Source organism: Nilaparvata lugens, chromosome 3, assembly GCF_014356525.2.
Source record: "Nilaparvata lugens isolate BPH chromosome 3, ASM1435652v1, whole genome shotgun sequence".
In the NCBI taxonomy this organism is placed as follows: Eukaryota; Metazoa; Arthropoda; class Insecta; order Hemiptera; family Delphacidae; genus Nilaparvata; species Nilaparvata lugens.
In genome coordinates this window covers 3,677,778-3,691,978 of record NC_052506.1, presented here as the reverse complement: position 1 = coordinate 3,691,978, position 14,201 = coordinate 3,677,778, and the positions used below count along the sequence as shown (strand labels likewise).

Here is a 14,201-nt window from a genome sequence, read left to right as displayed (position 1 = left end):
TTACAATGTGTTTTCAAGTTTTGAAAAAATAAATTATGATGCCGCACTCTGTATTCATACTACAATAATAGACCCGCAGGCTTTGAGGTCTCTGGTGGGTCCAACTACCTGAAGGTAGAAAATGCAACAGGTTGATGGGATCGGAAAGGGTTGTCCTATTGTTTATAAAGGTGGCAATATTTCTTCCTTCGTCCTTTTTCTATTGTTCTATAATACAGATGGAAATAAATTAGAAGTTGCAGTTGCTCAAATGCTAATTAATGAACAATTACAGTTGAACCTCTGTATAACGAACTTGATTATCCCGTGAAAAAAATCGCTGCAGAGAGGTATTCGTTATTGAGAGGTTGCTCTGTCAAGAAAACTGCCACAATCTTATGGATTTTATAATATATCTAGGGCGGTAATTAAATTATTTGTAGTAAGTGTCTTATTGGCCAAAAATTAAAAGAATATACCATTCTCATCAATATTGAAATCGTCTTTCGGTTCATAATATTATATAAGAACTTTTCTGAGAACATTTTCTTTCCAGAATTCACAAGAGGGTAAATATCAACACTAGCACTCTCACCCGATATCACTTTTTGGACGATGCCATGCCATTTTTTGAGTTTTTCTAACCACCCGTTTACCTTAAAGCTACTGTTTCCAAATGATATTGAGAATTCTAAAGCCTTTTCATTGATTAAATTCCCTGACAATGTGAGATTTTTCTCGTGCATTACAGTCACCCATTTTATCACCGGTTATCAGTATTATCAAATGTACAAATTTACAATGTTGCAAATCATTAGCAGCACTTAGTATTAGAATCTGATCACGATCTTTTAGAAATTCAATGAAACTGAGTGCATTAACTTAACCAGCAAAATTGAAATGTGTAACAAAAGCAAATGGTGGGAGGATGGAAGAATCCAGCATTCCCGTTCCTTTATCCATGAATGGCGAGTTCCAACAATTGAAATGTGTGGCAAAAGCAAGAATAAGAAAGTCCAGTCGTTGTTTACCTGCCTGATCTACGAATGACAAGTTCTCGAAAGTCTATTTCCAGTAACTTGCATTCAATTTCCGACCACCTTATCTTCTTCCTACTTGAATTGCCATTATTTTTAGTCTATTGACCATTCTGCTGAAACTGAACAATAAATTCCTTGAAAATGACCGCTTCCTATACACACTACATTTTGTATGTTGAAGTCTAGAGAAAACTTTGTTGTTGAGAGGTCCGAAATTCGTCGTGGGACGAATGTCATGGGACCAGGTAAAAATTCGTTGTGTAGAGGATATCGTTAAGTGGAGGTTCGTTATAGTGAGGTTCGACTGTAATTATTATTAAACGAAAATCCAAATTAAATGCTGTAATTCACCCCGAAGACTTCTGATACTGCAGATATTGACAACAGGGTAAACAGCTAGATGGAAATTCGATTAGCGCTACTATACAAAAATTATTTGTCAGCCCGGGAATTTTTGTATAGTAGCGCTCATCGAATTTTCATCTAGCAGTTTACCCTGTTGTCAATATCTGCAGTATCAGAAGTCTTCGGGGTGATATACAGCATTTAATTGGAATATCGTTTAATAATAATTATTCATTAATTAGCATTTGAGCACTTGCAACTTCCAATTTATTTCCATCTGTAGACTGGCTGGCGCTTTGGCTTCGTATAAAATGAGCGCTGCTATCCAGAGATTGTCAGTTTGGTGTAAGGGTAAGCATTCCTGACCGGCAATTAGGAGGTACTGGGTTCGGTTCCCGGGCTGACAAATAATTTTTGTATAGTAGCGCTCATCGAATTTCCATCTAGCTGTTTACCCTGTTGTCAATATTTGCAGTATCAGAAGTCTTCGGGGTGATTTACAGCAATTTATTGGAATTTCGTTTAATAATACTTGTTCTATCATAGTTGGAAAGTTTGATCATTTTCTTAATTTTGAGCATTCCCTGTTGCTGTTGACTATAGAAAGCACGTTTCGGAGTAGATATTTTGTGGACCCATGAGACGTTCGAACTGGTCGTATTATTCAACCCGGTATAAAACTGCTATAAAATTACACTACAAACTTTCATTACACCAAAAAATTCTCATTTCGAATCAAACCTTGAGTTTCAGTACCTAGTATAGTTCATTTGACGAGAAAATAAAGTAAAAGCATTGAGAAATCATGCTCTCTAGAGATCTATCGGTCTACGGCACACAGATAATCGTTTTCTTTTACCATAGAAAGATGGACCTCTAGAGAGTATAATTTCTCAATATTTTTACTTTATCTTCTCATCAAATGAACTAGGTAGGTTAGTAGGTAGTTGAACGTCTTATACTTCTCACGAACTTGATTCTGAGCCAAATAATTCCTTGGACAAAGTGATCTAACTTTTTCGGTATTTTTACTCATATTATAGTAGCTGAAATGTATCAAAATGGTAAATGTGTAATAGTTATTTGTGCAACTAGTGCGCAAAGTGACAGTTTGCTGCACCGAAAGAAACGTTTACGCCCTCGCCTACGGCTCGGGCGGAATGGCTTCTTGAGTGCAGCAGAGGAACTTTGCGCACGTATTTCACATTGAGTTTTTCCTACAGTTACCATTGAATATAAAATTATAATTTTATAATAAATAAATAAAATAGAATGTAGTATGTGTGTTTGAATGGCGGCTGTGTGCCGTCAACTGCTGTCATCCACTGTTGTCCACACCATTAAGATTCTTATAACGTGCACCAGTCACAGTTACCAACTTAATTTTGATTTTGCTGCACTGGTGCTCCATATAACCTACTAACTATTTTGCGTTGCCATGTTGCAAATCTGGAGTGCAGGAAAAATTTTTCCCGCACTAGAGCGGAAAAGTGATTCTTTGCGTTCTGTAATCAGTGCAGCAATGGCCACTTTTCAACGTAACTGTAGGAAAAGTGTAATTTCGTATCAGTGAGTAAAAATAGATTAGGGGGGCTTTGTAATAACACTAGTAACAATTATTATCATAGTCCTTAGACTCCTAAATCCATAGGTCCACTTGCCAATACGCATGTGTAGCCTAGTACTCCACATTACTCCAAATCGTGCTCTCTTTAGATGACAAATCACCTTTGGGTCCAACTTTCATACTAGCCATCAACAATGGGCATTCATAGACCTAGGAACAAGCTGACCCTTTCCAACAACCTGTTGCCCTGTCCAAGGTAAACTTGGACCAATCACAGACCTTGAAGCCGACCCTCGCGGAGCACGGGTTACCTGCTAGTAGGTGAATAAAATGTTCATAATTACTTTGGGTGCATCATCATCCTCGTCGGCGTTCGTCTTCATCTTTGTTTTCCTATCTTCCTTCCTGTAAAAACGAAACAGTTTTCAAAAATTAACCATTTTTCATGTCGAACATAATGACTCGCAAAATGTTCAAACTGTATAAATATCTACAATATTTAATATTATTGAAACATAGAATGCTCAGTCAAGAGATAAAGGTTCAAATTAAAGCCGACATTTTTCTCTTGATAGAATCATCTACAGTGATGTCCACGTTATAATGGCACCTTGGCCTCCTCTACAAGACGTATGGAGGCGTCATGTAGAGGAGGCCAAAGTCCACCCAGGACTGTAGAGCCAGATAAAGTAATAGTATATTTCGCACCTAGAGCAGAAAATGAGATTTTTCCGGCTCGAAATCGGTTTTCAAGTCCGGGGCCGTAGGCCGAGGACTAGGAAAGATTTAGAGCCGGAAAAACATTTATGCCCCGTGGTGCGAACGCTATTTTTCGCCACACACAAAAATAAACAATATATATGAGAATAGTTGTTTACTAAGCACTTCTGAAAGCAGAAGTAGAAGGTGATAGCTCTAGCAAATCTGAGGTAATCTGAATATCAGGAAATTGTCAAAGTATTTTTATTTTTTATTCTGATTTGTCTAAATAACCTAAAAGATGATTGATGTTCAATTATGTAGGAGGTCGAGTTTATACTTTTTTATTCTTTCAAATGACAATAAGATGATATTATTATAAATGTTTTAATTATTGAATAATGAAACTAATAATGAAACGTTTTTTGATCAGCTGTTTTTTGATCACCTTTCTTAGTTTCATGTTAGCGGCTGGAAAGGGTACTCTTTCCGGCCTAAAGAAACCTGTTTCTTACGTCAGACGAGAGTCGTCTGCAAACAAGGTCTTTCAGATCTACGTAGGGACTGGGAAACAGCTGCTTTCTGTGCAGTGTGGCGAAAAATACATTCTCAAAGCGGCGTTTTAGGCTAACGCCTGATCTCTTCCTTGATTGACCGAGCGCAGTGAGGTCTATGTTTTAACTCAGATTTTCTTTCGTCTGTCTGTATGTATGTAACGCATTCACGGCCAAAAGCGTTGATAGAATTCTATGAGATGTGGCAGGAATATTCCTTTTTTTAACTGCGCGTCGATGTATGCACAAGGTTTTTTGAAATTTTGCATTTTAAGGATAATATGAAAGGAAAATGAAAAGGAATTTCCTTCATACTCGGATATCACTATACAGAGTGAGTCATATATGTATGGGAACCCTTCAATAAGTTGGAGACAGTTGTAGATATAATACTGGAGCTTTCAATAAATTGGAGACCGTTTTAGATAAAATACTGTAACTTTCAGGATAAGTTGGTCGAATACTCTATCTTTTCACGTACTACTGAATTTCAAACCCTCATAAGGGGGTGACTTAGGGGTTGTAACTCGAATATTTTAAATGTAAACACCCATTGTGTGGTACATCATTCAAAAGCCCTTTTTAAAACAAGAAAGATGGCATCGACAAAAATGTTCTATGATACTTTTATTCAAAATGGCGGATGATTGAACTTTATCAATAATTTCTTTAAAAACTAAAACTTCAATCAGCCGCCATTTTGGATACAAGCATCATAGAACTTTTTCATTGATGCCATTTTCCTTGTTTCAAAAAGGCCTTCAAAATGATGAAGTTCACAATGGGTGTTCACATTTTGAAATATTCGAGTTACAACCCCTAAGTCATCCCCTTATGAGCGGTTGAAATTCAGTTGTGCGTCAAAAGTAGAGTATTCAACCAATAAATTATCCTGAGTGTTACAGTAATATATTTACAACAGTCTCCGACTTATTAGAGGGTTCCCATACATATGACTCACTCTGTATATCTATCCTGTACTCTGTGAACTAAATTAGAACGAAAAGGAAACCTTTTTGAGTTTAACAAGTCTTTATAAAACACTAGCCGTCAGGCTCGCTTCGCTATCCATATCCGTCTAGCCAGGGGGCTCCGCCCCCTGGACCCCTGACTGCATCGTCCAAGAATGAGATCAGCAGGCTCGCTTCGCTCGCCTGCATTTTTCATTTGGGCATTTTTATCATATGTTAGGACGATCCAGTCGGGGATCCAGACTAAACGTCTGGCTAAACGGATATGGCGAGCGAAGCGAGCCTGACTGCTAGTAATATAATATTCCCAGGATTGAAGTAGCAGTGCCCAATCAATTTTTCCGCGATAAATGCATTTCAATCTTCAACTTGGTGCCAACCTAACAAAGTCAACTCAACTTAATGCCAACCTGACAAAATTATTAATTTAGTTGCCAGTTAACAACTGGTTCGAAGAAACTCTATCTAGATTATAGTTCTATAGTAACATAATATAATATATATATATATAAAAGCGAAATGGCACTCACTCACTGACTGACTGACTGACTGACTCACTCACTCGCAGAACTAAAACTCTACCGGACCAAAAACGTTCAAATTTGGTAGGTATGTTCAGTTGACCCTTTAGAGGCGCACTAAGAAATCTTTTGGCAATATTTCAACTCTAAGGGTTGTTTTTAAGGGTTCAAAGTTCGTCTTTTAGCATGTATATTCTTCTTCTCCCAATCTTTTAATTATAATTGAAATTTCCATATCATATGTTACTATAGAACTATAATCTAGATAGAGTTTCTTCGAAACAGTTGTTAACTGGCAACAAAATAAATAATTTTGTCAGGTTGGCATTAAGTTGAGTTGACTTTGTTAGGTTGGCACCAAGTTGAAGATTTAAATGCATTTATCGCGGAAAAATTGATTGGGCACTGCTACTTCAATCCTGGGAATATTTTATTACTAGCAGTCAGGCTCGCTTCGCTCGCCATATCCGTTTAGCCAGACGTTTAGTCTGGATCCCCGACTGGATCGTCCTAACATATGATAAAAATGCTCAAATGAAAAATGCAGGCGAGCGAAGCGAGCCTGCTGATCTCATTCTTGGACGATCCAGTCGGGGGTCCAGGGGGCGGAGCCCCCTTGCTAGACGGATATGGCGAGCGAAGCGAGCCTGACGGCTAGTCAGAATATAGAATTATTCATAATCAATCAGCTGACAAGTGGATTATTTATTGCATGCATTACACAGATGTCTGGAGAAGCCAGTGAACAGGTGACACCAGATGAGAAAACTGCGTGAGGTCTACTGTTCACAGAACTACTAGTTAAATATATATTAATGTTTCAAAGTACCTGTGACTCTGGTAGTAGGACTCAGCAGCCCAAGCCTTAGCACGTAGCTCGTACAAGGGGTTCGGATTACACATAAAACAATCCCAATTATCCAATGCCTTCAGTTCTTCGAACACGTCTCTATTGAAATTTCTCTTCACGCAAGCCTTGAAAAAACATAAACATTTGTAATAAATAAATAAAATTTTACTGCCAAGAAACAAACAAGACATACGCAACGTCAAAACGTAATTAATTCATTACACCACACTTAAATAACATGTAATTGAAAACTTAATAACTGAAAATTGGTCTTAAATTCAAAAGATAAGATATTTATTGATAATTGTTACAAGGCTGTAGCCTATAGTAACATTTACAAAAATTGACAATATAAATTTGAATCAAACATAAGAAATGAATAATTATTGACAGTTCCGCATTATTAATCAATTACAAATATTGAAGAAAATAATATTGCATTTATTGAGCCATCAACACTATACGGCGAGGTGGAACTACCCTTGGATCTCCCCACCATTCAAAGCCATACGCTAATAATAATAATAATACTATACTAGATCACATTAGCAAACTAAAGTGTATGGAACATAACCTACTTTTTGGACTATAATGTATAAATAAAAATTCGGGGAAGAAACAGTTTTGGGCTGTGCCTGTTGATCCTTCCCCAATCATTTTAATGAATTGTGTTCTGTGTATCAATAAATATTGAAATTAAATATTTGATTTGTGTAACAAAATTGGAGCTTACAGTATTTATCTTACAACTATTTATATCTTCTATAGTTTTCGAGATAACCGATCTTGAAGTGTGACGTCATTTTTGAAGTTTGCCTCTAGTTTTTTATATTTTTGGTCTTGCAACTTTTTAAAAATACCTAGATGGAAAAGTCCATGCTGTTCACGAGCTTATACACATACACGACGCACACTACGTATGAGCTGACGCACATACACTCATACACATACACACATACAGACCAATACCCAAAAACCAATTTTTGGAATCAGGGGACCTTGAAACGTATAGAAATTTAGAAATTGGGGTTCCTTATCATTGAATTTTCTTCACTTTGATGAATAATTTCACCCTCTACCGCATTTCCCTACGACTGTTTCAGCAGCTTTAGTGTTGAGTGTGGAATCTCCATGTTTTCATATACAAATTGAAAAATCTGGTGTGGCGCACTCACACAACTTTCCTTGCCGTTATGAAAATTGATCACCTGACGCTAGTGTTCCCGCGCATCTCAAGTCTACTATTCAAAGATTTGAGCCAGCTGGTGACAGGGCAATAACGCTGGAGACACACGAGGTCTGCTATCTCTTCATAGTGAATCATTTAATAGAATCAACAATTGCCAAAAGTTTGCAATTGGATATACACATTTTTCTCCAATTTCGAGCTTATTTTTAATTTTAGGTGAAAATGTTACTGAACATTAGTTGTAGAGATTCTCATGCTCAATCTTTACCACTTGGAATGTTTTGTTTAAATTGTATCTGAAGCCTGATAATTAAGAATCTAAAATCAAACTTTGCATAGATGGGGCGGAGCTCCTGAAATTTTTACAGATATGGGACTTGTGGCTTATCGATGACTATTTAAGGTATAACTTTAATCAAAATCGTTGGAGCCGTTTTCGAGAAAATCGCAAAAAACCCTGTTTTTGACAACATTTTCGCCATTTTAGCTGCCATCTTGAATCGCATTTGATGGAAATTGTTCATGTCGGATCCTTAAATTGTAAGGACCTTACGTTCCAAATTTCAAGTCATTCCGTTAATTGGGAGATGAGACAGACCAATACCCAAAAACCACTTTTTTGGACTCAGGGGACCTTGAAACGTATAGAAATTAAGAAATTGGGGTACCTTAATTTTTTTCGGAAAGCAATACTGTCCTTACCTATGGTAATAGGGCAAGGAAAGTAAAAAGGAACTTGCTGCAACGACTGTTGCAGCAGCTTTAGTACAGGCTAAAACACTACAAAATATATGTAAGATGCATATTTTTCGAGTTATATGTGAGAAACCAAAAAATGTTACCTTTGAACCACCCCCAACCCCTTAGCACAGAGGTTATTAGTGGGGACTTTTGATATGTTTAGCCTACCTCCCCACTACAGTAAACAGAACTGCAGAGTCAAAAATTGTCTTTCAAACTTTTCCCTCTATAACCCTTCAACTGGACTTAATCCAGACTGGACTTAATTTATGGACTTAATCCAAACTGGAATTAATGTATGGGGAAATTTCTCTACTGCAATCATTCTTTTCAGGTTACTGATAAAATATTTGAGAATTTTATGTAAAAAGCCCCCTCGCACACCATGTAGGAATTTGTTTATAGAAATGAAATGAAATGAAAATACTCTTTATTAGGCGGAGTTAGGACTAGAAAGTCCTTTCTACCACTCAACCTTAGACTTAAACTTATAGAAAGGGGTGTCTTAGTATTGCCATCTTTATATGTATTTGAATGCTTGCTTTAGGAGAAATGTTATCGGATGGGCACGTTACTGTCGGTCCCGGCTGAAGTATGACAGTCGTAAGGCCAATTGACGGCTTAAATGATATAAATTCAGGCGGTGGGACCTTCCCGCAAGGGACTCCCCACCAACAAAAGCCATACGAATTTACTTTTTATTAGGAGAAACATTCAAGATTTTGGAATAAACTCTGACTTTCATAGTCATACCATTCTAAACAAATACAAAGTTTGAGTCAGACACTGCCGTTACAAAGTATCAAAACAGAGCTGGCAGCAAATGTCCATAAAATTATTCAACTGTCTACCTGAATCCGTAAGAGTGATGGATAACGCATCTTACAGGACGTATTTGAGGGAATTGTTAATCGGGAAATGTCTGTATACGGTGGATGAGTTTTTCGCAGTTGAATTTTGATTGGTGTGTTATATGTTTTGTGTTAATATTTTTTATATTAGTCATATAGACTAGTTATGACAAAGTGTAGTTTTTATTGTTTATTTGGGACATGATATCTTGACGTTGTTGTAACATTTCCAATGTTTTTCAACAATAAATGATTTGATTTTGAATCGGAAAGCCTGTCGTGCCGACTGAAAAACCTCCCCGTGTGGCTAGGCCCAGATTACCTTGCAGAATCCGCTGTTGCATTTCTCGCAGAGGAACAGATTTCCACCCTGGCCGCACCAGCGACAGTACTTTTCGTCCCCATCCTCATCAACGGAGAAATCTCCATCACCGTAGAAGTCGAGGCATTTCTGAAAATCACACAAGTTGCTACTATATTGAGTGCATTGAATACTCAACTGCAAAACATCTATGGCGACACTAGCCGTCAGGCTCGCTTCGCTCGCCATATCTGTCTAGCCAGGGGGCTCCGCCCCCTGGACCCCCGACTGGATAATCCAAAAATGAGATCAGCGGGCTCGCTTCGCTCGCCTGCATTTTTCATTTGAGCATGCTTTATTCCATCAGAAAGTCAAAGTACTTCCTCGCTCGATTCAATCACCCAAACGCAAAAAACCGCTAATTTTGGGCTTATCTTTGACGTTATTGCAAATTCCTTCTAACACAACATTATTACACCCCAGCTGATCTTCTGTAGTAATTTGTACATTTTCTGTTCATTTGTACTCGATAAAGCTGAGAAAGTGAAAAAAAACGCAGATTTTGGGCGTATCTTTGGCGTTATTCCAAATTGAATAGTTCTTAATTGTAGTGGTTTCCAGCACTACCTTCAATTTAGAACAAAATTCAATAATTTCAGTCAATGAACATAACTTCTTAATAAAATATTTCTATTATAAGTGCTAATAATTTCTATATTATAAAGAGTGACACAGAATAACGGGAACTTTTAAAAACGCCATAAAACATTAGTGGGGATGGTAAAAATGATTTTATTCAAACTAATGTAAGGTTAAGACTTGCCATTTGAAAATTATTAATAACATCTATCACCTTTTTACAATTACTTCTTTAAGATGGCTTCCTCCTGAACGAATACACTCTTGAAATCTGTGTTGACGATTCCTCATTGATCGCTGCAACATCTGCGTTTCCTGGTCCCATGATCTGTCCACCTGCGATTCAAAATCTCAAATGTTTGATCTCAAATCAAACATTTTACAACTTGACCAATAACTGTGGTTGAATCATAACAGACAATTCAAAATGAAATTAACAATATGCCAGCTGAAATATTGCAGCAATCGTTCAGGAATCTCAACATAGATTTCATAAGGGTATTCGTGCAGGAGGAAGCCATCTCGAAGAAGTAATTGTCAAAAAGTGATAGATGTCATTAATAATTCTCAAATGGCAAGTCTTGAACTTTACATTAGTTTGAATAAAATCATTTTTCCCTTCCCACTAATGTTTTATGACGTTTTCAAATGTTCCCGTTATTCTGGGTCACCCGGTATTTTGGTAGTTTATCACACTTCTACATTGTCTAGGCACAATTTGGCAACGGTGCGCGATTGGAAAAGGATAGAGCTATATGTTTTGTCTAAGGACAAACAAGGATAGCAAACCAATGTCGATGAGACTGTTGCTGACTTTAGATCGTGCACTGTAGTACTTTAAAAAGTTCCCTTTATTCTGTGTCACTCTGTATTTCATCACAATTATGAGATTTTATTAAGGTCAGATTTCTAGGACACTTATTGAATATATTGTACTGTTATATAAGTTTAATGCTTTATTAGGTTAATAGGTTCAATAAACTGTGGTTCTAGAAACAATAAAAACCACCCTATGTGGCACGGCAAACCATCGTATGGCACGGCAAACCATCGTATGGCACGGCAAACCACCGTATGGCACGGCAAACCATCGTATGGCACGGCAAACCATCGTATGGCACGGCAAACCATCGTATGGCACGGCAAACCATCGTAAGGCACGGCAAACCACCGTATCGCACGGAAGTGGCGCTAACTTTTGTCACTTCTTTGTGGATTGGGACTAAGAAATAATGCCACATCCACATTCGGTCAATAAGAAAGTTAGAATTTCATAAGTGAAGATGAGAAATCAATCGCGAATTACGAATTCATAAGAAAGTTAGAATTTCAGAAGATAATATGAGTAATTAATTGCGAAATACGAAACTGCAACAACATTTGTTTTGGGCTGGTGCAATTGTTGCGGAGAAAATGCCGAGTTGGAATGTTGTAGACCGTTTCCATTTCTACCGTTAGACAAGTATAGCAAACCAATGTCGATCAGACTGTTGCTGACTTAAGCACTGTAGCACTTTCAGTGAACCGTTTGATACTGTAAATATTGTGAATTGGAGTAAATAAATTTTGAATTGTTAGAGGGTACCTCTGCCTTACCTTACACACTAGCACTTTGAGGAAGGAATGCAAATGACATGATTTCCCAGCCAATATGAACGGTGTCAGGTTCACCGAGCAAACAGTGCACTTCAGCTGCTTATCTTTGGTATCTTCAAATTCTGTTGAAAGAAAACAATTGGATTAGATTTACTATCAAACTTTATCTACTTTTCTACTATAAATCAAATTAAAACAACTGCCAACATCAAAGATTCGGTTGCACAAAAGTCGGTTGGTTTAATTCATACTTTGACACAGTCTACTATTGACCGGGAAATAGTAAGATTAGTGCTTCAACAATGGTATAATTATTACCAACAATGGTATTATTACCAACAATGGTAATATGGTATCGCGGAGTGACCAAAGTTTGATCAAATCAAATCAAATCATTTATTCGCCATACAATAAGTTAAAATAATAAAATTAAAATTAAGCATAAATAATACCAAAATCATAATTAGGTAATATTCAAAACATAATAAAAGAAAAAAATACATAATTTTATTATCAAAAGTCAGTGACTCAGTCAATGCTTTACGCAGATGATACCACTTTCTTCAATTCAGACTCAGATTTTCAAAAACTTGCTTTTACGATACTTTAAACCAAGCAAGCATATGGTTCAGGGCAAATGGTTTCCTATTGAATAATAATAAGACTCAACAAATGATTTTTAGCTTAAGAGAGATTCCAACAGATAATAGTGTAAATAATGTCAAGTTTCTAGGTATATATATTGACGAAAAATTAATATGGAAGCCACATATTGAGTATGTAAATAGTAAATTGTCTAGGGTTATTTATTTGTTGAAGCAATTAAAAAATTATGTACCTGATAGCTATGTAAGGTCAGCCTATTTTGCATTTTTCAAAGTATTCTTTTATATGGCGTGTTGTTTTGGGTTAATTGTAGCCATGTTAGCAATATACTTTTACTTCAGAAAAAAGCCATCAGGATATTAGCAGATGCGCGTAATAGTACTGAGCATTGTAGACCTTTGTTTATTAAGTTGAGAATCTTGACAATCATAAATCTTTATATATATATACTGTTCTAATACATGTAAAAACAAAGGTAGAGAAAATTCCAAGACATACCATACATTCTTATGCAACAAGAAATAAGAATAGACTGAATATACCATTCCAAAGGCTTTCAAAGTCAATGAATAGCTACACTATTATTGGTCTGAAACTGTACAATAAGTTACCTCTAAGCTTAATAAATGATAGATTTAAAATGAAACTTTTCAACTGGTTAGTGAAAACACCAATGTATTCTATAGAAGAGTTCTTGGATTCCGATATGATTATTGATGTTTGATTCCTTGATTGCTTGAAGGTTTTCTTTCTTGTTTTAACATTTTGACAGGGCCTTGTTTGTACTGTTTGTATAGTGATGAATATTTGAATTCTTCTGGGCTTACTTTAGATGTAGTTATGTTTATGTGTTTATATATGTATATCGTATATACTTTCAATTACATTAACTTATAACCTTCTGACTTGCATAATGTTAGTATAGTTTTGACTTGTCTATTGCCAATGTTGCTTAATGACAATAAAAATTTATTTATTTATTTATAAAATAATAAAATAAAAATTAAGCATAAATAATACCAAAATCATAATTAGATACTTTTCAATGATAATTTGGCATCACCAGCAAAAGGAATTAAGCCTTGCCCGCTGGTGAGAGTTGCAATCAGTTGGTTATGCTTGAATAAATCAACTGATCATAGCGCTTGAACCTCAACAGAATCTCCTACTGTGAACACTGAGGCTTGAACCACCTTACTTTGGAGGACGAGAGCTCAAGCTCTTTGGATAATTTGTGTTACTCTTCTGTGTCACGGGAGCAGCATGTGAGCATGGTTTGCAGTGAAAGGTAACGTATCTGATGCGGAAGCTGAAGAGGAAAGTGCCCACCAGGTACCTACTAACAGCCTATCACGGCCTCTTCCATACTCACATCAATTTTAAGTTATTTTAATTATCCACTGCATACTGCCGTTAATTACTGAAAGTTGATTACCCTGATCTACTTTCAGCCTACTCCATTTTAATAATCAATGATTTGATCTTATCAACCTATATAATTATTTAACTTTATTAATTTTCTGTTTTTTTTCTCTTAAATATTCATATTAATTAAAACTTTTACAATATTTCCATTTATAAATAAACCCTAAGTTTAATTAATGAAATTAATGTTTTGGTAGAGAGTTAGTGAGAAGGATATTTTTAATATTCTTTCCGAAGAATGGACATTGGTATGTCCAAAGCTCCGCCAATTTATGTAGATGCATAACAATATAATTATCTATAGTTATTATATTACAAATTGCTTTT

At 36.2% G+C, this 14,201-nt stretch overlaps 1 protein-coding gene across 2 annotated transcripts in view; it reads right to left on the bottom strand.

Annotated features, from left to right (window-relative positions):
* The window catches only part of LOC120350174 (transcriptional regulator ATRX-like), a 44,118-nt gene that overhangs the window by 15,272 nt on the left and 14,645 nt on the right, over positions 1-14,201 (bottom strand). For both annotated transcript variants that reach the window (XM_039422626.1, XM_039422627.1), the window contains exons 3-6: positions 11,844-11,965; positions 9,630-9,758; positions 6,506-6,651; positions 3,276-3,336 (exon numbers count right to left, since the gene is read on the bottom strand). In XM_039422626.1, the coding sequence (XP_039278560.1) occupies positions 3,276-3,336; positions 6,506-6,651; positions 9,630-9,758; positions 11,844-11,965 (458 nt within the window). The remainder of the gene's footprint in view (positions 1-3,275; positions 3,337-6,505; positions 6,652-9,629; positions 9,759-11,843; positions 11,966-14,201) is intronic.